The sequence below is a fragment of the Athene cunicularia genome (assembly GCF_003259725.1).
Source record: "Athene cunicularia isolate RWA chromosome 1 unlocalized genomic scaffold, athCun1 chr1_part2, whole genome shotgun sequence".
Lineage (NCBI taxonomy): Eukaryota > Metazoa > Chordata > Aves > Strigiformes > Strigidae > Athene > Athene cunicularia.
In genome coordinates, this window is record NW_020799092.1 from 65,842,543 (window position 1) to 65,869,491 (window position 26,949).

Sequence of the window (26,949 nt, forward strand, 5' to 3'; positions counted from 1 at the left end):
ATATTGCCAGTCCAGATCTACTTGAGACACCTTAATCTTAGCAGCCTGATCTGCCTGTTGGTTGTTCTGATGTTATTCAGTGGCCTGGCTTTTGGGTACATGAGCGTCTACGTGGCGTACTTTCACAACCAGATTCTCTACCCGAGCAGCAGTATCTTGCCATAATTCAGCAGCCCAGGTGGGTTTGCCCCTGCGCTGCCAGTTGCTCCGTTTCCACTGCTGTAACCACCCCCACAGCGCATTTGCCACCGTCCATGAGTCAGTACAGAGGCAGAGCACTGGACACCTTTCTCGCTCAGCGATATCCAAGGTCAGCTGGATGGCTTTCACCTCTGCGACCTGACTCAATTCACCTTCTCCTTCAGCAGCTTCACTGACCCGTTGTATGGGGCTCCACACAGCTGCCTTCCACCTTCAATATTTCCCCACAATGCGACAGGACCCATCAGTGAACAGGACATAGCGCTTCCCATTATCCAGTAGTTTATTAGATGGTGGGGCCATTTCAGCACGTGTTACCTCTTCTTCTGGCACCATTCCAAAATCTTTGCCTTCTGCCCAGTTTGTGATCACTTCCAATACTTCTGGATGGCTGGGGCTCCCTATTCGAGCCCACTGTGTGATTAATGAAACCCATTCAATCCACGTGCCATCGGTTGCATGGTGTGTAGAGGGGACACTCCCTTTGAACATCCAGCCCAGCACTGGCAGCCGGGGAGCCAGGAGGAGCTGTGCTTCAGTCCTGATCACCTCCGAAGCAGCTCAGACCCCTTCAGATGTTGCCAGTATCTCCTTTTCGGTTGGAGTGTAGTGGTCCTCAGATCCTCTGTATCCCTGACTCCAAAACCCCAGGGGCTGACCCCAGGTCTCCCCTGCTGCTCTCTGCCAGACACTCCAGGTAAGGCCATTCTTCCCGGCTGCAGTGTAGAGCTCATTCCTAACATCTTCCCCTGTCTGAACTGGCCCGAGGGCTACTGCATGAACCGTTTGCTGCTTAATTTGTTCAAAAGCCTGTCGTTTTTCCGGGCCCCACATAAAATCATTCTTTTTCCAGGTCACTTGATAGACAGGGCTTACAATCTGACTGTAATTTGGAATGTGCAGTCTCCAGAAACCCACAACACCTAAAGAAAGCTTATGTTTCCTTTCTGTGGGGATATAGCTGTTATTTTATTAATCACCTCCTTTGGAATTTGATGATGTCCATCTTGCCATTTTACTCCTAAAAACTGGATCTCTTGTGCAAGTTCCTCCCTTACTTTACTATGCTTTATAGTAAAACCGGCTCTCAGAATGTTTTGGATTATTTTCTCCCGTTTCTCAAAAACTTCTTCTGCTGTATTACCCATGTAGTTATGTCATCACTGTATTGTAAATGTTCTGGGGCCTCACCTTGTTCCAGTGCAGCATGGATCAGTCCATGGCAAATGGTGGGGCTGTTTCCACCCCCGGAGCAGTCGATTACAGGTGTATTGGACACCCCTCCAGGTAACAGCAAACCTTCACCTGCATTCTGCTGCTAGAGGGATGGAGAAAAATGCATTGTCCATATCAATTGTGGCGTACCACTTGGCTGCCTTCAACTCAAGTTCATACTGAAGTTCTAACATGTCTGGCACGCCAGCACTCAGCTGTGGCGTGACTTCATTCAGGGCACGATAGACCACTGTCAGTCTCCACTCTCCATTAGACTTTCTCACTGGCCATATGGGGCTGTTAAAGGGAGAGCGTGTCTGGCTGATGACTCCTTGGCTCTCTAGTTGATGAATCAGCTTATGGATAGGGATTGCAGAGTCTCGGTTGCTGCGGTATTGCCGTCAGTTGTAGTAGCAATTGGCACCTGTTCTTTGACCCTCAGCAATCCCACAACAGAAGGATCCTCTGAGAGACCAGGTAACACAGACAGCTGTTTAATGCCTTCTGTTTACAAGGCAGCTATACCAAAAGCTCACTGATACACTTTTGGGTCCTTAAAATACTCTCTTCTGAGATAATTTATGCCATAAATGCATGGACCTTCTGGACCAGTCACACTGGGGTGTTTTTCCCACTCTTTTCCCCTTAGGCTCACTTTGGCCTCCAATACAGTCAGCTGTTAAGACACCCCTGTCACTCCTGAAATACAAACAGTTTCTGACCCTTGAAAATTCGATGGCATTAGGGTGCACTGAGCACCAGTGTCCCCTAGAGCTTTATACTGCTGGACGTCAGATGTGCCAGGCCATCAAATCTACACAGTCCAGTAAACGTGGTTGTCCCTATCCTCGCCTGGCTGGAGGCAGGGCCCCTCTAATGTTGGTCATAACACCCAATAATGACAAATGGGTTAGTGTGGTGTGCACGGGTTTCAGTCTCATCTTGATCACTCACTTGTGAATACAACTCAGGAGTTCTTCTCATAGGATTCATTAACAAAATCAACCTTTCTGCTCTGTTTGGGCACTTGATTACTGGAAACCAGAGCAGCATTTCTCCTGAAAGGATGACGTTCTGTACTTGTTCTTCCTTCCAGCTCACATACCTGCTTTTCTAGGAGGTAGGGAGGTTTTCCATCCCATTTCTTCATGTCTTCTCCATGCAGGCAATGCCACAGCTTCCTCCATGGTGTGTACTGGTTCTCTCGAGTAGAGAAACGATTGCTTCTAATAGCCAAGATTCTGCTCTGCGCAGGTGGGGAGGAGGACATGTTCTCCTTAGGTTACCGGACATCTTGAAATAATTGTTTCACAGCCACGATCACAGGGGAAGAGACACTTTATCCATAATGTCGTAGTCGTCAAGCCAGTTCTTCCACTGTTGGTCCCTCTTCATCTCTCCAGTCCATTACTTCTAAAGCTTTGGCATATGATGATGGTGTGCTCCGTACAAATTTCTGCCACATGGACCGGGTGCACTGGACTTCATCTGGATCTGTGGGTAGCTGTGCATTATCTGGGTCATAGCAAACTGTCTCCTGTACAGCTAACTCCCTCAAATATCGAATGCCTCTCTCCATAGTGGTCCACTCACTTGGTCGACATGTCAAGTCATCCTTGAATAGATATTCTCCCTCACACTTGACAAAAGTCGCTTCCAGAGACTAAGATTTTGTGTCTCCTTTCCAATGGCTTTGCCCATGCTCCCTTGCCTAGACAGGGATTCCAGCTGCCTCGCCTTCCTGCCCTATAGTTACACGTGCTATCCCAGCATCAGAGCAGCCAACTAACAAGTTGCTCAGCTGTCTAGTGGCTGTAAACTTTTCTTATGTCTCACAACTCACTCAAGGACAAGGATTGGGTGACTATCACTAGCTCTGCCTTCTCCTTCTTCTAGTGATGGGCCTGGTTCATCATCACCCTGTACACTGCCAGGTGATTTTTTTGTGTGTTTCTTCTTCTGTATGGGAGCAACTGACATCATCATGGGTTGGTTCTCTGGCTCAGCTGCAGCGCCTGTCCTCAGACTTGTAGTGGCTGAAGTTTCTGTTATTTGGTTACTCTTAAAAAGAAGCTTAACCATAAACAAAATATGAACCACAGGCAGGAAAACACTAACTCCGAACATCACGGCAAACATGTTTTTATCAACATTCCAAAGATATTTGAACTCCCAAAATTTCTCAAACACAGCTGTAAATAGCCCCAGGACTGATGACCACATGCTATCATAGATGAGCATCACACAATACAACAGAAACAAAACCTTAACCAACCTCTCACTAACTGTGAGCAACAGCACACATTTTACCCATTTTGTTGCTGTCTCAAATAAAAAGAAAAAGCCTTGTGTCCCACGTTGGGCACCAAAAACTGTAGAGGTTTGAACTCAACTGCCAGTCTGATGCCATATGGCCAGCCGTTCACCTCCCCCTCCCCACTCTGGTAAGATAGGGGAGGGACAAGAGAAGAGAATTCATGGCTTGAATAAAAAGAAAAAATTTACTAAATATAACGAGAGAACAACAGTAACAATAGTGAGTTCAAAAAGAAAATGAGTAAAATGAAACAGTGGCTTACCGAGTGTGGTGACCATCCCCCCAAAACAACACCACAGAGAGACGAGCAGACGGTCACGGCGTACGTAGGAGAGACAGACCCTGAGAGCAGAGCAAGACTGCCTACCTGGGCATGACATCATGTGGTATGAAATACTCCAATGAAAATTAACTCCATCCTGGTCGAAACCAAGACACTAAACCAGATTTTAATGGCAATTTTTTTTCTCCACACTACGTCGTCCAGAACTTGGCCTTAATTCCTATTCATAACCCACTGCACACATCTAGACATAAACAGGCCTGGTTTTAAGAATTATAAACTTATTTGAAAAATAAGGAAGTGGTCAGGTTATGTTGCAAATTCAACAAAAGACTTTAGTTTTTCATAGGCTGCAGACCAAGATTACTGCTCAACAATTCAGATATAAGAAAGATCTTTACTACTTCAACAGCTCTACAATCAAAACAGGGTACAAAAGAAAACCAAGTAAACTAGATGGCACCAACAGGTCTTTGGTCCATAGAATTTGTATAATGCCAAATACAAGACTGGCAATCCTTTACAGGTGAGAAATCTGTCCAGCAGAGTTTACATTTAGAAAAAAAAAGGTGTAAGCCACATCCTTAAGTATGACATTATTGGGAATCAGGAGTCTTCAAAGCTTGTAACAGCTCTTCTTAAAAACGTATTTTAGCAACAACAAAGAACACAACATTCAGTACAAATTCTCAGAGTAATCACTTCAGTAGGTTTGCTACTGTCAACCAAAACAGATTGCCAGGGAGAAGTGGTGCATGTGGTATCAAGTTACAGGACTAATAATTAGTATCCAGTATGCATGATGAGCACAGGATGCTCAGGAGCATTTTCTTAGAATGTCTGATAAGAGAGTTTCCTGAGAAACACAAAATATGCTTGGAGAATAAGAAATGAAAGATTAAAGGTTGAACATATCTCCCAAATCACATTTTTAAATTATCTAGTTTGCACTTACTCAATTTTTTGAAGCACCAAGCCTATGTACGCACATACACACAAACATGCAGAACACAAACCAGCAAGAATGGACCATAGTGTGGTCAAACAAGTCTAAAGCAAGCCTCAGGAACACAGGCCTTGCCTGTGTTAAGGTGTGCGACTGATTACAGAGCTGTTTTAGAGACAGTCACTCTATCACTGTATTTTTTAAAATGAAAGAGCCTTCAGAAAGAATATATAAATTAATGTAGATTTTTAAAGGAATTATATACTGGACAGGGAAAAAAAAAAAAAATCAACTGCATTAAAGGCCAAAGTGTTTTTAAAAGATAAAAAAAACAGTTAATATATGCAAGGGTGAATTTTTAAAACAATAAAAATTAATACTTGTTATCTGAAACTACTTGTAAAAAAGAAATTGTCTTGCACATTAATTACTTAGAAGGTAGGCAAAGAGAACTCATTTGAACAATCCCATAAACAGTAATATGTTTAATAAGTTACCTGGATTACTTAACCAGGCTAAAGGTTCAACTGTAACTTGTATAAATGTTAAAGTAATACAAATTATCCAAGAAATTGTATGCAAATATAATTTCTTTTTAATTCAGAAATTTAATTTTTTCAGTGATGTAAAACTGAAAAATTTGCTGCTGTCAAGTAAGCTCAACAATCATTTACATATGACAATAACTCTATACAAGTGTAAATTCACCCACTCATGAAGAAATTTTTACTTTAACCTATTACTGTCATTGAACTGAACAACTAAATAAATTCGCAAAGAAAAGTGGATGGCAGGGGAAATAACTGCTCTTCACTGACACCACATTCACAAATCTATGACAGTGGCAATCTGCAGCAAATCCAAATTATGTAATATTGGTAAAATTTCATAATCAAAATTACATGCTTCCTTATTTTTTTATCTCCCATGTCATTCACAGCTAATAAGAGAGAAACACACCTTACAAACTTCTTGCCTTATTTCAAGAGAACATAAGTACCATCCATTATTTGCACTTTCTATCACAAATTGCATACACTGAATTAAAAGAAGACAATCTGAGAAGAATTAACTCTGACTGCACAGGCAGCACAGGCAACACTATTTATTTTGCTTAACTGCTGAATGTATTCCTTAACTATCTCAATCTACTGTGCAGGTCCCTAATGAAACTGCTACACATGCAACTGTGGCAAAAAAAAAGCCATGAGATTCAACAATATTTTTACATACTGCACGGGTATTTATCATAAAAATAAAAAAATAATCATAACACACAGTACAATCTCTAGGAAAAAAACCTGTTCTATTTATTCAAAAATAATAGTACAGTTCCTTTTTTTTCCCCCTTACATTACCGTAAGAAAGGTACTGTCCTTAAATTCCAGTTGTACTGTAATAAATTAAATTTTTATCTCATGATTAAAGATGGAACAAACAAATCAGTTCAGAAAACATCTTTGATTAAAATACAATTCATAAGATAATATTTTTTAAAGTATTGCATTAGCAAAACTAATGTACTATAAAAGCATTAAATATTTTCTGTAAAATAAGGCAACTAAAACATATACAAGAAAAATTGGCAAAAAACTTTCTCTTTTTGTTTGTTGTGCTCAAGTACTTAATTTTTCATTTCTGCTTTATAATTTGTTTTCCACATATTAAAGTAGAAACTAGAATTTTCAGATTTCCCAATTTAAAAACAAGCAAAAAAACCCATGCTGATGAAAAAGCCCAATTACTTTATGCTTACTATGATTAAAATAGGTTTGCAAAAGCAAAAGTTTCAGCATACAAACTTCCGAAAACTGTATCTGGATTGGATTGAAATCTATACGTTATTAACTAACCATATATCTCACTGAAAATAAGTCACAAAAGCTGTTTACAGCTATGTTTAAGGCACTGCTCCATCTAATTTGAAAACCTCTTAGATCTTCAAATGCTACTGATGTATACACAACAGTATCTGAATGTTACATTTCTGACATTTGTACAGTATGTTATTGTTGCTTAAGTAATTTTTTTTAAAAAAAACTTTCCTTCCTGTGATTTACTTCATAATAAAAATACGAAGTTGTGATATTTGGATGCCAAAAGCCATTAAAATAACTTCCCAGTCTGTTGGAAAGCATGCTTGAGAAGATATAGATCTGAAAGTGTAACCACCTCTGTGCTGCTTCACTACAGAAAGACGATCATTAATTATACCTATATGGAGACCATGGGGAGAGCAAAACAAATGCACAAGCCAGAAATAAATTTTCTGCTCCCCATGGAATAAATATCTCTCCTATATTATATTAATTATAATTAACTTCTTCACATTTTTTTTCATTTTTACACCTGCAGAAATCTTCTGGTTTCTCTTCAATTTCATTTTACTACTTCTACCATTATTCAAGATCTTGTTTTCCATTTATTTCCATGACCCAACATTTCCAGTTTGTAGTTTCAAATAAAATACTTTTCACTAACCTCTCATAACTTCCTCACAGTACAAGCCTATTTAGTTTCTTAATTGCCTTCAAAAATGAAACAACATAAACCACAAAAGGTATTGCAACTTAATAGAAATGTATTACTTTTTAAGATAACATTCATATTAGCAAATTAATTTAATTCTTAAAATTCTGGGAGCGTGCATTAAGCATCATGAAATAAATCTTGTTTAGACAGATGCATTAAAAAATTTAGAAATACACATACAGATGCAAAACAAACTTTAAAAATAGATAATTAAAATCCACATCAGTCACCACATTTATACACTTAAACATCCCCCTATGCACTAAAACAGGACTTTCATTAGCAGAATTTTATTTTTATATACATGGTGAATAAAATTACTTTTTCCTCAATAACTTTTTACCATACCTCAAAGAAAAAAACAAACAAAAACAAACAGAATAGCTAGAAGTAAATGCTTGAATAATACAAAAAGACTGTGATTTAACGGACAAATCTGAGAGCTACTTGAAAACCCTGAATACTTAAACTCAATTACTAGTTCTGATTTATTCTGATTACTAATGACAGAAGTTTTGAGCTTGTTTTTTCTTATGAAACTGTAAAATGATATTTAATACAGAGTACAGTTAGATACTAGGCCAGAAGAAAATCCCTATTAAGGTCTAAACTACCCAAGGCACTTGAAGTAAAACACAAGCAAGATCATGGATCACCATCTGAAGAACAGTATAAAATTATAGAATGGTTTGGGTTAGAAGTGATCTTAAAGATCACCTAGTTCCAACCCCCTGCCATGGGCAGGGACACCTTCCACTAGAACAGGTTGCTCAAAGCCCCGAACAACCTGGCCTTGAACACTGGCAGGAACAGGGCATCCACAACTTCTCTGGCAATCCAGTTCCAGGATCTCACCACCTCACAGTAAACATTGCTTAAGAAAAAAAAATTAAAAAATCTCACATAGCCAATGGAGCAACTGTTATGACCTCACAGACTTTCTTGGAGAGAACGGAAATGCCTGGTAGTAGTAATATGATGTGAAATAAACTTTCAGGAGGAACAGAGACAGCCGAGACAACCTATAGTCTAAGAAGCAATTCTGCTCACCAGTCAGCAGAGAAATAAGACAAACTAATATAACTATGCTAACTCAGCTCTTTTGTAACGTGTGCATTTAATCACAATATAAAATCAAATTAATGTAACTTAAAGGTCTTGAAGACTTCCTCTAGTAAGACACAGAAGGTAGCATGCTGAAGAACTCAAACCAGATGAATCTCTTAGTGAGCTGATACCGTATAGTCAGAAAAAAAGAAACAACCAACAAACACATAGTCAGAAAAAAAAAAAAAAACAAAAACAAGGCAGAGTTTATAGAATTAATTTGTATCTTGTCACACCAACTGGTTTATTAGGGAGAAGAACACAAGACATATTTACAAACACAAAAGCTGCTTTCATGGTTTATGAGGTATTACCATATTACAGAAACATTAATGTCATCTTAATAGAAAGCTTTGACTAGTCTATTTGACCTTAGACTTTTCTTACAAATTTAAAGATTTGTTCTGTACATCACCTATAGCAAAAGCTCCAAAGAATTCCCCTGATTCTGCCCATAATACAGGGTTTGGAGAAGCATCTTAGCTTCAGTTACCTCATATAGTTCCCCTGCTATGAGGTAACATTTCATAGGTTCCCTTCACACCTCTGTCACACTTTCTGACTGACAGGCTTCCTCACACTGATATGATGGAAGAAATTTTTATTAGTACCTTTCAAGTTTCTACCTGGCAGTTCCTCCAAAATATAAAACCACGATAGTCATCTAAAAGGAGATTTAACATCCTGGGCTTAATAAACTCCTTCCCATTCTTCACATTTTGATTCTGCTTTCCAGAAAAGTCTTCACACCACAGCTTTACTGCAGATAATAAATAAGAGGCTGGACTGTACATTGTAATATACTGATCAGTATTCTCAACACACTCTTCTTTCATGTGATTCAGAAGCATAAAAAGATTTAAAAAAACCCAAACACATACCAAAAACCCCAAGCAAAAACCTCAAACCACATCTGCAGATAATTCCACTGACAGTAATGTGGAGAACACAAAAACAGATAGCAAGCAGCTTTACATTTAAGGAAATATAATCCAGTTATTTTTGCCCTAACAGCCAATAAGAAACTTTTGTACTAGAACAAGATACTATGTTAGGAAGAGTGGGAAGATTAAAGTAATCCTATGCCTACAGTCATAAATGACTCAAAAAAAAAAATACGAAATGGAAATTGCATTTTTTCAGTTACTATCTTATGTCAACAAAGAAAAAGATTAAAAATTTTCATTTATTTCTCTATTTAACAATGAAGCCAGTCATATGCAGCAACATCTCTAAGATAAAAACAACGAAATCAAATAGTGATACCTGGAAGTAATTACTACCACAGTTATTAGAAACCATTAAATCTGATAAATCCTTTGTCTGATGTTTATTTTACTCTTTGATAGTAGGTGTTTGCTTCTTCAATAGGTACTCTTATAGTTTTTCTCTGTAGTCAATCTTTCTTAATCCATTTAGACACTTTTTTTAAAAGTTTGTCAGCCAAACAGATCAAAAATAGAGCAACTGTTGCTTACTATACTTCCAATTAAAAATATTGCACTATGATAATTAGAAATACCACTGCTTTGAAATACCTTTTTAGGTAAGTTAAAGTGACACCTTTAGGACTCAGAGCACACCCATTTAGTATGCAGATGCCTCTCTGAAAAAGGAGGAGCATTTCCTAACATGACAAGTCTAAAAGACTCAAATATTTTCTTCTTAAGTACATAAACATCCTTCCCTTTGATTCAAAGTCCTACCAATATAATGCTGACATTTTAGAACAATTTTTTTTTTTTAAAAAAAAAGGAAGTTTGGGGGGTTTTCCTTCTTTTTTTTAAAACACGTTCTTCCCCTCTCTTCTCCTGAAAAGGGGGAAGTTACTTTTTTAATATAACACAGTTTTCCTGCAAAGTTATATACATAAGACATAATTTACTTTTTCAAATATTAAATACCTGAGTAACCTCTAATGTAGTCTTAGTACAAATCCACCATTTTCCATTTTGTCTAACTTTTCTATTCCTCTTATTACCATATTTAATTTACCTTAGAACAACAAAAGTTAGGAAAAGCTTTTAAAATAGATTAAAGTATCTTTCCTGTAACACTTCTTTATTTATAAAAATTGGATTAAATTGCATCAGATAAAGAAATCAGAGAGACTACACTGAAGAACTGTTCCTAGAGAAATATATAATTTCAGTTTGTTTTAGGACATTATGAAATTAGTATAAGCACAAAGGAATAAAGAAAATACTTCATAAGTGAAAAACAAATATGTACTTCTCTTATTTAACAAATAGAATCTCATAAGAAAAATTTTAAACCAAATCCTCATCCTGAAATTTTTCTAATTTTCACACAAAACTATGTTGAACAGTTCAGATCTATAAAACTCAGACATCATTACTGAAGACTATTTGTCTACAAAAATACCTTTAATACCTACAATGCAGACAGTAACATTATACATCAGTGCAACAATAATAAAGTGTACTTCACTCTTTGAAAATAGAAAGCAAACTGTTTCAAAAACTCAAAGAGAAAACTTAAGAGAAGCTTCATAAAACAGTAGTAGGTGAATACAACTGTGACAACTGTTCTTTCTCACTTGTCATCTAGACTTGAATTTAGATTGCTAACTGCAGTATGAAAGAATAAATGCAACAAATTTCATTTAATAACAAAACTGAAGTATTATTACTTTCTTTTTCAACAGGTCTTGGGTTTGTGTTTTTTTCTTTCTCTATTTTTACAGCATAAAACACACTCAGTGTTATGGTTTTATAAGCTGCATTCTAACACCCCTGATAACTACTAACATTAAATTGCACACATTTTAAGTTTTACATGAACATAACAGCGACTCCTTGTTAATGATTTACTTTTTTGTTTTTTGCAAAGGCGTCTTTCATATATATACTTTATATACTAGGTTTTTTCCATTCAGTATTAATATTCAATAATCCACGCTTTAGTTATGTGGACTGCCCTTTCTTTGAAGGCAATTTAAAAGCTTTAAAAAAGTCTGAAAGACTAATACACCTTAAAATTTCAGGGTCTGGAGTTGAGGCTCAGATTTGGTTGGCTTCTTTTTTCTAAACTAAAATTCATAAGACACTACAAGCAATTAATATCATTACTCAAAAAACTAATTTTATCTCAGATAACTAAAAATACCATGCAATTAAGCAATTGGGTATACTTACTAGGATAATCTTAATGTCTCTTTTTCACTTCTGACAGCAATTGTTAACCACAGCCAGATAATTCTCACTTTAATTAGGCTTATTCCCCTTCAAACAGATAGGAGCCTTTCTGAAAAGTATCCACAAAAAAAGTAAAACATGCTAATTTTTCCCTGACAGTGAAGCTGAGAGTACATCCCATTTCATCAACTATCACACTCTTATGAGTTAAATATCCAGTGCTATGGCTACTATACATCTATAATCAAACTAAAGAAGATATCACAGCCCACACTTTATTCATACTTTATTCAAATATGTTCCAGTTTGTGAGAGTAAAAATTTTGATTTTGCAATCTGTGTGGCTACCTGGATGGATTGTCAAGAACTTAATTTTGTTTCAGTTGAGGTCATGAAGATGACTGGAGTTATTTTCTCCATCCCACCAGTATGATACAACTTTTAATACTTTGGTTATAAAGATCAATGGAACCACTTAAAAAAGAATTAAGATTATAGAAAACATAACAGAAGTAACATTAAAAACTATTCTAAATAACATAGGGGAAAAAAAGGATGACAAAGCTTGGCTTTCAGGGGACTAAAAAAAGTGCGTGTATCAAATTCTTTTTTATTTTATTTTAGCATTGAAGTTGAAACTGGCAACTAGAAAGCTTATATTCACAGTGCTTGGTTATGACAGTTACTGATAAAAACTTGTTCAGTCTCAAATCTTTCTCCAAGAAATCTACTGGATGCAACCACACATCCACCATGCATCCACCGTTTCAGATGAACTGTTATAATTAGCTTGGAAATCTGACAGTATAACGAAGACAGTGAAATCAAAATTGAAACACCAAGTTAGAGGATTGATTTTGTAAAACAGTATTGTCTATTATAACAAATCATGGCCATTCAAGAGAGTACTATAAAATAAAAAGAGTAGAAAAGCGGGTGGCCATACCTTGCATCTGCCCATTGAGATGCTTTTATGAGTGCTCCCTAACTTGCTAATCAAAAAATAGATGGAATTCACCAAGACTTATAATGAGTATGCAGTTTAATAATACAGCTAAAATAGTCTAATAGCTACCTGTCATTAAACAGAGATCTGGTTTCTTCCTTCTTCCCTAACGTGCTCCTATCCCCACTTCAGCGCTGATGTTCATCTCTGATCCTCAAGATGAGAACAGAAAGTTAAATTATTCATTTCATTACAGGACTATTTTCCTGCCAGTTTAACTGAACTGATCCACTGTGCCAGAGAAAAGCTGATGTTCAACAAAGAGAGAAGACAGAAATGCACGTTTGGGGTTAGAAAAAAGAAAGCAAATCTACCCATCTTGACAGCAGCAAGCCCTGATTTAGCTGTGTGATCTAAGCACATGGCAAGCAAACCCTTTTCTGTCCAACTAAACCTGATTTGGAAATACTCAAATATGCAGTTCCACCGTTAAGTTTAAGAAACAGTGAAATAAAGCTAGAACAAGCAGGGTACATTGACCTCTTGAAACAGCAAATGGGATCTGGAAGATGAATTCTACGGCACATAATCTAATTCACACAGCTCCAAGCCCTTACTGGGAAAGAAATATATTGAAAAGTAAAATATACAAGGTGATATACTATCACCCAACTACACCAGTTACTTGTAGATGTGTGCTCAGCTGCTCATTATTAATATATTTTCAATGTTACTATACTCCAAGAAATGCCGGTAGCACTAATTGGGTTAGTACTCCACTAATTAAATACGTAAATCACCTCATTTTGACCAAAGCAGACTAGGAGAGAACTTATGCAAACAGACTCACTCATATATTTGATACTAAATGCCACCACTGGTTTCCAGTAGGTTAAGCAACTCCAGAAAAACAGTAGGGAATCAACTCTGACACAGCCACACACAAAGTGCATACCTGGGCTCAACTACATTCATTAGGGCTTTTACTATTTTAACTACATGAAAAAATAATCCTTAAATGAAAACATTATGATAACTCTAAGACAGAACTACAAGATCAGTCAAACCACAACTAAAAAATTAATACTTCAACAAGTCATGCTGAAAGATAAAGATGAATTTGTCCAGGTAAATAATTATAGTAAATATTCAAACACAAAAACAAAAGGAACAAAAGATTAAAGGCAATTTATAGCTCACTGGTCCCCTATTAATCAATTCTCTCAATTCCTCACGCCCTGCAGACATATTTGCCCTCCTTCATTCTTTCCCATTCACAAACCCTTCATAAACTGTTCTCTTATTACTATTCAAATTTTCCTTACAGTTTGCAATACCTCCAAATACACTATTTTATTAACCAGCCCTAGACAGAGCAGTACCTTATAGAAAGCACTGACAGCTGACAAACAATTGAGCCAATTCACTGCTAGTTATTTTCACATGAATTCTCCTCCTTGATTAAAGTGAATAGACGGATGTAAAAGAGTACATTCTTTGCCCAATTAGGCATGGAAAAGCTACATTATATATTAATAAAGAAAATTGCTCAGATATTGTGAATGATTCATTTTTCTTAAGTGAGACATACATAAAAACAAATGAACCCTTTAAAAATATAATCTAACCAAGTGCTTCAAAAGAGTGCTAACATTTTTTTAAAGCACTAAAGTTTAGGTCTATATTTTTATCTCCTTTGATGCGATATAACTTACCCAAAGGAGATTTGGGTTTTTTACACTACAACCCAAAAATATTTAAATGAACTGGAAAAAACCCATAACCTTCTGGATTACAGAAGGATATGTACATATCTTAAAGTGATTACAAATTCTCAGAATACACTACTGCTTCCTCACAAAGAACAATTATAACAGGATTACAAACATAAGAATCTAAAATTACAGTGACTTAAAAATGGGGCAATTAGTATTTTCTGCACAAAAAGAATGGTTGAATTCCAACTGAAGAATCTGCTAGGTGGTATAAAACAGATGATGCAAGGAGGAAATGAAACCTATGAAAGGGTCTCAGGAAGCTTCTAAATAAAGTAGAACAAATAAAATAGAAAACTAAATAAACTAAATTTTAACTAAATAAAGTAGAACAAGCCAAATCATAAGAAACAAACAGGATACAACACAATTTAGCTCCATAAAGTCTATTTAATAATGAGTTAAGAAGCATCCTGTTAGGACTCTCTCTTTCAGCATCTATCATTTCTAGCTGCTTCCCCACTGCAGTCAAAATCACACACAGCACAGAATACTGCAACGGAAGTCCTCAGCACTGTGCACAGGCATAACACACATCTCTTTACTTGTGGACCTTCTTCACCTTTTCCATGGTGAAAAGCAGCAGCCACCAATATCTAAAACCAAATGCAAATGTTTTTTATCTTAATCATAGTCCTCCCTTTCTTCAGCTATTCTGCACCATTTTCTAAATACTTTCACTGGACAACAGAGTGAGAGTGAGGGAGCATATTCCTAGAAATTCAGAAAGTGAAGAGCAGTTATCTCAAAGCAAGCTAAGATAATGCTGAACAATTTCTGTGTCATGTCATAGTTATGTACATGTATGTGTGCATATACTGCATGTTTCATAATTTATGAAAGCAAAGAGTGCCACAAAGAGAACTGACAGGTAAGTCAAAAGTTTCAGATCACCAAGCAGCTCATCTATGTTGCAGATCTTTTACAGAGGAATGTATATGATGTTTTCTGGACTTACGTAGAAGATGGAATTGTGTTTTCAGTATTTTCAAGACTTTATTTTAATTCAAGAGAGTTTTTTGTAAGCTGTCTTCATTCCGTGCCCACCCAAATCACACAGACAACAAGACTTCATTCAATTTTCAAATAATATTTCAAATAATATTTTTAATGAGAATTTCAGTCAACTTCACTGAGATCATGAATATTACTGTAAAAAGCCATGGAAAATACTACGAGGCAGCACTGAAATACACCTGGAAACTACACTACTGGTAACTTGCATTAAGGAGAGAAAATTTAAAATGATCAAATGGAACTTGTGACATTGAATTCTCATATGACAGAAGACTGATTTAAATTATTTTTAATAGTTTTTTGTTCAAGTATTACAGTGGTTTTAAACAATGAGGGAACATCTTCTTAATACTTTTACAACTTGCAAGAAAATGTTAAGATATCATTTATGCTTCACGCTAGTGCTTTTCTGCAAATTTAGTTTGCAAAAGTTTCATAAGTCATTTCAAACAAATGTGTAAATAAAAACATTTTAATACAGTATTGTTCAAAAACATGTATTTATTTCAACAAAGCAAAGCATTAAAACAAAAGTTTGTTACAAAGTGTATTGCCAAAATTCTCAGAAAAGTTCAAGCACATACAACAACTGCAAATAAAAATATTTTCATCTCTCAAACTGAAGAAATACCTCATATTCCTGAGCACTCTGCCCTAGGAGGTTTTCCAGTATTGTTTTCCTGGTAAACCAGGAGACAGCAATTATGATTCTGTCAGTCTCCAACCACTTGAAGGGCCTGGGAGAAAGAAAATCCAGTTATAGCTCCTCGGTTTCACTCAGTCTCTTCTACGTAGAATAACTACAAGTATGTTACATCTTTTCTACTTTATCTCCTCAAAACCCCAATGCACAAGCCCTATTCATAATTCTCCACAGACTAGTGAATTGGTGGAACTGAGTAAGAAAGATCTAGGTGTTTAGATAGTAGTATTAATTATTGCAGATTAATTTATATACTGCAGCAATCAAGGTTTCAGGTTGGTCTTGTAAAGGAAATAATGCAAGCTGAACGAAATTTTACGTTCTACCTCTAAGTACGAGAAAATCTTCTAGCAGCTCTCTAGAGTCAGTGGATTAATACTCTTTGCTCTCTGGCTTATTGCTTCACCATTCAGAAATTCAGTTTTATGTACATTTTAACTAAATTTACTTATTGCATAAAAATTACAACTCTCTTAAAAAAAGTCTCTGCTAAATTGACAACACTGTCACATTTTATAAACAAACACTGAGGAATTACCTCAGATACAGCCACAATACAATGCTCTGAGACACTACTCCAATCATACTATGAAAATAACAATTTTAGATGCAGCATTCAACTATCCAAACTATGGAAAAAACAAAATTAATAGTTTTAAATTTAGTAATTCACAGCAGATATCCTGAAAAGGAAGGAAAGATGACAAGAAGTAGTATGAAATCTCATTTTAAGGACAGGAAGACTTCCTGTGACACAAGAGGGAATGGAAAGAAAGGTAAGCAAGGGAGCTAGAGGCAGATGATGGCTTTTCCAGAAGCAAAAAACCTTTATGTTCTCACAGTAACACTGGTCTGGGACTAAATGCCATCCCAGCCTCATTAGGATTTGGACCTGGGTTAATTATTCCACAAAATCATGGTAGTATCAACTTAAAAAACACTAGGTAACAGAATGTGCATTTAATGCCTTCTATAAAAGGATTTAAGATTACAAGTACAATACTTACAATGCTTAGACACCTCTTTCCAAAGTTTTCCGTTCATGAGTTCTTGTAAACATCCTCAAATTGTCTCAAGGTCCTCTATTACAAGAAGATTGCAGACAATATCTCAATCGCCATTTCAGTCTTCAGCAGCCTCATTTTTCTTGACATTCTTTACCTGACATAAAATGATGAAGTGCTACGATAGTGTTCATTTTCTGCCCTTGACTTCCTACTAACTCCTAATTTTCTCTTGATCCAACACTGCTAGGGATCTCAAAGTGATCTGACACAGCCATTCTACTCAGCAAATGGTCTGACATGCATCTTTATTATGAATGGTGTTTCTCTTGAGGTTTCATCTCTCTCAATGGTGAGCAAATCCAGGTTTTCTCTGTGGTTCTACACACAAAGCCCAGTGAATTACTGAAATGCAGATGTAGTACTGAAATGTCAGATGTAGTGAAGCATAGCTGACTCCATGAGCAAGAAAACACAAGCAACTCTGCAGCACAACTTAAAATACCTGGAAACATTGTAGATCAACAGCAACTCAGGGCAACAGGAAGGTCTACAATGAGAGCAATATGTGTGGCAACTTGAAATAGGACTTGCAATCCAGTGCAAAATTTCCTTGTCCACATTAAGTCAGCAAACAGTCACATGGTAAATCTTACTAAAAAGAAATGCCTCTGGAATTGCATCCACATGGATGAGATTCATTTTGACACAAACTAATGCACTACCAAGACACAGAGCTTTCAGGAAAGCTGCCCTGATGGTAATTACTATTTGTTCTGACAACATGTGTTAGACCACTGCTATGTCATGTAGGAGGTTAGAAGTAAGCACAAAATAGTTTTCCCATACCACTTGTGTTTGAAATTCAAAAAAAGCTGTTATATTATGACAGAATAATCTTAGAGATCTCTAGCATTTATCAGGGAAAAAATGTTGAGATTGACACACACAATCACTTTGTATGAGAAACCTAAATTATAAATTCCTCTGTCTCCTAATTTAGACCAGAAATTCTAATCTGAAACTACTGCATTACATCAGGGGCCGGTATCTACTCCCTCTGAAATTTTCTTTGATTGAGGTTGTATCTCTCCTGACTTGGTTTGACAACCAAGTTTTATCCTGCTGAAAATGTTACAGTACTCTGCTTCTATTGAAGAGTGGGGAACTAATGAGACATTACCAAATGACACTTTCATCATACTTACACTGCTGAAAAGGTTAAAAGAATGCTCTCATCATTTAACATATTAAATCTCTAAATTCAGTCAGTCAATCTATTCTAAATGTGTGAACCTATGTTCTGAAATTAGGTACTTCAGTCCATACTAAACCATCAAAACATCTATGACTTCAGTCCTTATAAAAAGATCCACAAACCTACTTTTTGGCATTCAGATTTGAATGAAAAAAGTTTTACTAAGCAAGTAAATTATCACTTCCACACATGTCATTTGTATCTTCAAAAGTTCTTTAAAAACACTTTTCCAAATGGTTTCTGTATGTGTTCAGCAGAACAGAAAGACTCCCATCACTATAATAAATGCATCATACACTTGTTATGCAAAATTAAGGATTAAGGGCACTCTTAGTTGTCATAAACCTATAATAAACATGGCTTTCCTCCCAACAAAATATCTGACACAACTGTAACTGTGTGTAAACATTATCAGGACATATCAGACGATCTAATCAGCACAGATTTACTATTAATGGCATTTTTAATAATAATAAATTATTAATCTTTAATAATCTTGTAGAATCTCTGTCTTAATTCTAGAAAGACCTAAAATAAAACATGGCATGAATCAGGACCCAAGTGACTCAAAAATGCAACACAAGGCTTCAGTTACATTGAGAAAAATACAAAAATCAATAGTTAAAAGAAAGCAATAAAGCAATTTAAGGTACAAATGACTATTCACTTAAAATCAGAGCAAGAAATCAGATCAAGAATTAAAATCTAAGATAAAGAATATTACTAGAGTAAATATTAAATACACTAATAGCTTAAACATTTTTGCTAGGAAACCTGCAATTCTGCATTTATTTCTATCTAAATTACTTAAGCACAATTCACAGATTGAGTTCTAAAACCTTCCATAATTTCATTACAAATCTCAGGATTTTTTAGGTATTTCATAAATTTAATGTCTCCAATTCCAGTTCAAGTAAAACGTACATTCTTACTCATTCTGACTTGAATGCATCACTCAGTGTAACTTGAATATATTAGAAAGACTCAAATCAAAAAGTTGAAGACAAATCTCAGAAAGTTTTTATATGTCACCGGGAGAAATAACTGCTCTTAGCACTTAGCCAGGACCACTACTATATTAAAGAAAATACCTTCATTTTGACATTTTTCTTATTATATTGATATTAGCTTTTAAATGAGCTTTCAGAATACAGTATTCTGAGTTTCATACATTTTCAGTGGCAAAATATTTTTTATAGTTGTTAGTTTTTGAGTTTTGCCTTTCTTCACTGGACACTTACTGGAACTGCTATGCTCTCCAATATGAAAATACTGACAAACTGGCAAATACGTTAACAATCACCAGGGTCACCAAATATAAGTTAGTAGTAAAGACAAACTTATTTACCATATGACAAACTTATTTACCATATTAATTAAATGGTCTATTTAACATGGAATATCAATTCGCTAATCACATCTCATTTGAACTTCTTCTTTCAATTAACAACCCTAAAGTCTACTAAAGACCCTACTGTTCTAGGATCATTAAGATCATTTTCATTATCTTTCAAATGAGGGAGTAAAAGGCAGAAACTGCAAGTACTCTCAGGAGTAGGCCTCTACCCTAGTTAAGAGATGATTAGGGAGAAGGCAGCAGTAGTTCTCATTAGTTGCTTAGCAATGAAATATCCCTCTATGAAACAAGAAATGAACTAAGTAACAGAGGTGTTGTCATGCAAATGAGTAAATGGATACTCTATCATCCACTCAAGGATAACCTGTCCTTCATTAAATCTAATCAATCTGGATTAAGACACCAACAGATATATTGCATAGAGAAGGTAGGAAAAATCCACTATACACAGCCTCACTGAAGTAGCCAGATGACAATGCATTTCTGAAGTTTACATATATAAGTGCATTTTCATTGTATGTATGTATGACAAATAGAAATACAAGGAAAACAGTTTTAATTCAAGCCGGATTTACATTGTCACTTTTACTGTTTAACCTTATCTTTTATATCCATAATTATAGCCAAATTAGTAATGAATTATCAGTAATGATTAGCCATACTCTTTTTTATAAAGACTTAAATACTCATCTATAAATTTAAGATATGAATAATGTTCTAGTAACAGATGAACATTTAACCAATATCAGAGTTTGCCAAATAAAAAAGTTTTCAAAAAGCATACTCACATATAAGGCCACAAACTCAAGAGAAATACAGCTCTTTACACTGCTACTGCTACTAGTGTTGTAAGTCACAGCAGAGTAGAGTTCTTAACCAGAAATATTTGATTGGTGCTGCCTTAACTTTCAGACCCTAATTCCAGGCTGCCATTCCTTCAAGTCATAGGTCCAGTTTAGTAGGTTCCCTCTATGTTAATCTCCCCACCATTCATCTAAAAACTTTCCTTGTTTCACGGGGTTTTTTTCCATTGTTGTCTGGGTTTGTTCGCTGTTTTGTTTTGGTTTTTAACACCTGATTATTTTTTGTGTACAATTCAGAAGTTCTCACAAAAAAATGTGAATTAGAAGAGAGAGAAACAGAGAATAAAAACACCTATGAAAAAAGAAGCATCAGGAGTGCTGAACACTTCTTAACTAGAAATCAATTTCAAAGCAAACCCTACATTGTGTTTCTTTCCCCTGCTTCCAGATAACACTGTCTGCAACTTTTTTTTTTTTTTTTTTTTTTTTGGGGGGGGGGGAGCAGTAGTGAAATAAAAAACTGAGATTCCTGAACTCCACTGACTACTTAGTCTGATTGCTTCTCAGTATATATTTAAAGCTAACCATACAGATTTAGAATTTTATCATAAATTCTTGTAATTAATATATCAAATTATGCTTTGATTAGTTAATCCAAAATCATTATTCAGATTAAAATGAAGATGCTATTCCAAAACTAGTACCAATTCATAATTCTGTATTAAGACAAATCTTACCTATATATTCACAAACGAAGACTACAAAAAAAGGAGTAACGAGATCATTTATGCCCTGAACATATCCACTGGCTGGATGACGAATTGCCCAGATAAACAAAATTCTTTCAAAGATCTGAAAAAGAGTTAAAGAACCTATGAGATAATTTATCAAGTGATGAGCACATTTTAAACAAGGCACTTGAAAATTATACAAGGACAATTTCATATCAGACAGTTACTAGTGTAAAGGCATGCATACAAAAACTTAGGTGGACACTGGTATTCATAATTAACTTCCAGTGCCAAGGAAGCTTCTCAGTTCTTCAAAAGGAAGCATTCTGAGGGTATTGGCACAGGTTAAAACCAACCTAGTATATAATTCACATACAGTAGTTACAACAAGGTAGCATTTATTCACTGGAGTTTTTCTAATAAAATTCCTCTTTCCTCAAGAAATACTAAATCATCCTCCCATGATTTTCACCTCTTTGAAATTAGTATTTTATCAATATAGTATTCTATTTATTCCTAAATAACTGAAAGAAGTAATTCATATAGCTTAGATTTTAACATGTCCATAAAAAGAGATTCTGTGACAGTGAAGCTTGCCTAATACTGCAGTACAGGGTTTTAGACATCAGAAACATGTCGATTGGTTAATAAAAGATCTGGAAAAAAAATAATCAGGAAATGTAAGCATAAGGCAACTGCTTGCTATATCACGTAACTTCACACTCTCAGCTCTGTAAACTGTACCTTACTTAAGAATTGCAAAAGCTCCTAAAGCCACAACATATCTGGTCATGGGAAGGACAGCATGAGAAGAGTATGGGCTGACACAATTTAGGTCTGTGACAAGCTGTATTTCCTCTCAATTATTTGCTTCTGTATGTGCTACATATCTTTAAAATGCTGCAAATAAGTAGCAGAGTGAAAGTGGCTATGTACTTTGCCCTAATTACAGGTACTCAAGCAGGTATAATCTTCTGAAGCAATAGAACATTTCTTCTTTCCCTGGAAGGTCTGCCCAACAAGCCAGAATGTAGAGTCAAGGTAAGTGGAGCAGAGAAAGGAGAGCTCAAACCAAAGGACTATGTCACTCTTAAAATAAGGCCTCAACACTAATAAAAAAATGAGAGACTTTGAAAGGACCCCAAAGGAGGGGCTCTTAAGTCATAGCTTAATGCAACCTCAGAGGTCAATAAATGCTCAGGCTTCAAAAAAGTCTGTAAAAGATGTGCCCTGAAAGGATGTAATTGGGAGAGGAAATTTAGTTTATGAAGGTTGTATTATTTCTATTCAATCTCACTTCAAGTTCTTGTTAGATTAAGAAATTGACTGTTCTAATTACGTTTTAAATAAAATATTATTCTTTAGTTTAAAAGCCCTCTTGCAGTCATTTTCAAGTAAGGAAAGGTCTAGACATATATGACTCACATCCAGGTCCTTGAGAGTCCCATTGCAGGCTTCTAACATGAGCTATCTGAAGCTGGAAAACATTTGCACCTTTTGCTTTGAAAACCTAAATACCAACATCTACCTTTCTCCCACAGGCTTTCATTTGAGAAACAACTTTCCTTAATCTCCAGGTTTTGCATTTCCCTGGCATTCTGAACATCCACAGAACAAGGGAAACTGCCAACAATAAGTATGAAAAGCTTTGGTGGGCACTGCAACACAAGCACCTCACATCTGATCTGTAACAGCTACAACTAAGATTCAGTTTTTGCTCAGGGTGATTTCAGTTTTGGGCAAAGATTAGGGAGAAAGGGAGGTATTCATAACAAATGCTACATAAAATCCTGTAGTTATAAATTCTTCTTAGGGCTAGTCCTGCCACCTCATGTTTTTTTAATATGTTGTGCATATTAAACTGAAAAAATACCAACCTCCACCCATCAAGCAATAGCCAGTGGCATTTCACTGCCTATCAAATTCTGCCATTTACAGCTTCCTTTTACATTTATCTTTATAAAATCACAGTTGTTTATGTCATATTTTTACTATTACTGACAAACTGCAAGTTTATCTAATTAGCTCACAGCCATCCTTCCTGCTTCTGTCAGCCGCCATTTCTAGTTTCAGTAACATGAGTTCTTCAGTATTATCAGCGCTATCATTCTGTGTTTCACTTCAAATAATGGGCATGTTTAACACACCGCAAATACAAATAACTTTCTCGAAAACAAGTATCAGATAGAGGTGACTAGAAAAACCTATTTAAGTAGCAATTGCTGAACGTCGAATGGTTTTATTCACCAAGCTAAACAAAAAACTCCTGGTGTGATGGGATTACACAATATGCACTATGAGAAACAAAAACAAAACAAAAATCAATAGTTCAGTAACTAACAGCTATCAAAATACACATTACACAAACTATAAAAATAGTGTTTTTCATGAAGGCATGTCTGAAGTCAATCAACCCGCAAATTTGTACCACCAACTTTTCCTTTCCTCAGAACCTGATAATATACATAGTTTGCTTTGCAAATTGAGGTGCCTATGGATTTCAAAGCATTTTGAAAATCCAGATATGAAAACTAGGGCGGGGGGGAGAGCATATGGGTTTTTTGTTTGGCTTTGGGTTTTTCTTTAATAATATTGAGCAGGAAGGATCACTTGGTGATTGACATATCAACTTTAATATCCCTAAAAGCATCTAATCAGAAATTCAACAAATACACACTGAAATAGTGTTTTCAATTTCCTAGCCATTTTCATAAACTTTCATTTACTGTTCTGAATTGAAAAAAAGCACTGAAAACCTGAAAGGTAGACGGATTTAAGCTTCTATACAGCACTCATCACTGTGTTCAAATAGGACTCATTAAAAAGGTCACTTTCCCCAAAGATTTCCTTCTTGATTTCTAAACCAGCAACAGAAACTGGAATTACTTTTCTACTATGAATCACTACATTTCATGAGATGTCATTACCAATCAATTATTCTTTTGAATTTAACTCTCATTCATCATAACAGTAAGAACTATATTCATATACACAAAAAGAAGAATCCATTAGCTTAAATGAAAATTTTTAATTTCTTATGGGTTTTGCCACCTCAGAGGAACTCCAAAACCCCCAAAGCTCTAATCACAAAAGCTTTCAAGAATTTGCTTTTTGTTTTCTAAGGTGGGGGGTAGAGACAAATTTATAAACTATTTTTAAATTGTATTGTTTCATTGAAATGACTTCTCCCATACTATGCAAGCATAGAGGGAAAATAGACATGTACTGCCCATTTCAACAAAACTCAGTAAAAGAGAAAACAAGAGATTAATAATAAATTACAGACTACTCCACATGAACTAATCAACTTTATTAAACCTAAACTTACAGTCACTAGTCTTTAAAATAAACTTGACTGAACTATATGGGGCAAGACCTTCAACTTCTCTCTCTTCCTCTTTGAGAGCCACTATTTATTTATTCTCAGTCCTTTTAAGTCATCACTTGAACATTACCTTCCTCCCCACCCACATCCATGTAACTCCCATAAAAAAAACACATTTAAAAAAGGAACATATAATAATGATTGCTTTCCACACATGAGACTCAAAACTGTATTTTTCTAAACTGAAACATTACATAAACCAAATTCCAAGTTCAGATAAGAAATTAAAACAGCTTTATGAACTGTATTGAAAAGCTCTTGGGGAACAGAGACTCGGATAACTCCAAAAAGAAGAAAAATCATGGAATAGTAACATTTGGAAATTGAAGTCAGAAGACATTGTGAACTTTTCACTAGCACTTTTCTCCAGCTTTGTCACCTACAGTGTCTTCACCTCATTCTAAGTGACATTACTCCTAATGGTGGCATCATTATTCTAAATCTCTGCATCATCAAAAATTACATCATATGCACAATAACAGTATTGCACACATAATGCCACCCTTTAAAACCTGTCTTTGGCCATACTCTAATTCCCTTCTCTTCTTTATAGCTCTTGCCATCTCGCCTTCAAAAAGGGGAAGTGACCACTGCTCACCTGAGACCAGCAGCATCTTTCCGCTCCCTAGAAGGGAGTCAGCTCTGGAAACAACACAAGGCTCCTGTCAGCATTGAGCTCTTGTGAGTAGGAAGGGATCCCCTATGAGGATAAAGAACTAGGTTGTGCTAAGGTAGGGCTCCAAAAACCCAGAAAGGGAAAGGAAGAAACAATGGAGAAGTTGGATGTTATGACCCTTCCAGCATTATTTGCCCTAGTCTTTCTTTGTAAGATGACATCAAGCAACTTGGCCTTTGTTCTCTTAGATCAGACAGAGAGCAGAGGCAAAAACATATACAATCTCACCTTCCCAGTAGCCCACACATCTACTCAGGAGATCAGTGGAACTCTGAAAACACCTAACACATGAAGATCTTGCGACTCTGTAAAGTTCAGGGTACTGATGGATCAGTAAAAATTAAATCAGATCTCTATCACTTCTTTGTAACTCAGATACTTCCTAGATTTCCCCTTATCCTACTGATTTCTGCTACCCACACTTTTCACATTCTTATTCTTCTGTACCTGAAGACCACTCACTCTTAAATAATCAAATATTATTGAACTACACCTTTGTTTTACATGGTGGTTTTGTGCTAAATCAGTTGTCACATCTCACTCCTCCAAGCTTTCTATCATTTTTCCATCCATTTCTTTACTACTCACTAGGGAAGAAAAAAAGGTGTTACAGTAGAAAAAGTGGATGCCATAGGGTATGGACAGGGGTTGGGGGGTGGTGGTGGGGTGGTTTTTGTTGTATTTGGTTTTTTTTAAACGAGAAAGCAGTGGTGATCTACTTGTACAATGCCTTGATCGCACTGACAAGAAGTATGTCCATCTACTTTGTGTGGCTCAATTACACTTGTGATATGTCTCAATTTACTAAACATTCAAACTAAAGAAATGTAAGTATGATCAGCAAGCAGGGATATTGGGCTGCATTCAAGAGACTAAATTAATTTAAGGAGCTGTATATGTGAAATTGAATTACCTTCCAACAATGCTAATTCTATGTCACTAGCAAGAGCAATCAGTTTTTTTAAAGTGTGGATTTAAAATACATTTATTTTAAGGCAGTGCTTAAGATGCTCATATCCAATAAAGCACTACAAAAACATACCTTTGGACAAGTTTAACAAATAACTAGAAATTAAAACAATGGTAATTTTATGAAAAAATATTTGTAAAAGAGATCTCAGTAAATCATACTAAATGAATAGGCTACCTGAGCAATGTTATCTGCCAAAAGACATTTGAAAGCTAAAAATACCTAATTAATTTCATGTGTTTAATGATCCCACAAAATTAACTGAAATTACATTCCAGACTCAAACTTTACTGAATAGTATTTGCTATTGAAGTTCTGTTGACATATAGGATTTTATTTAGCAAGTTATCTAGACATGGTGTTTCCTTTTTATTTTAATCACTCCCAAGCAATTATATGTTAAGTATTTTGTTCTGGGAGCATCTACTAGTTCTGAAGTTGACTGTCAGCATTTTCATTAAGACAATCTATTTTCAGACTATTTATAATTCAGCTATTAAAAAAGATCTCATTTCACCTGTGACTGCTTATAAAAAATACTGCACTAATATCTTTTTCACATTAA

The 26,949-nt window shown here is 35.7% G+C and overlaps 1 protein-coding gene across 1 annotated transcript in view; it reads right to left on the minus strand.

Annotated features, from left to right (window-relative positions):
• The window catches only part of TBC1D22A (TBC1 domain family member 22A), a 210,441-nt gene that overhangs the window by 139,587 nt on the left and 43,905 nt on the right, over positions 1-26,949 (minus strand). Inside the window, exon 8 of the mRNA XM_026868331.1 lies at positions 21,360-21,474. Coding sequence (XP_026724132.1) covers positions 21,360-21,474 — 115 coding nt within the window. The remainder of the gene's footprint in view (positions 1-21,359; positions 21,475-26,949) is intronic.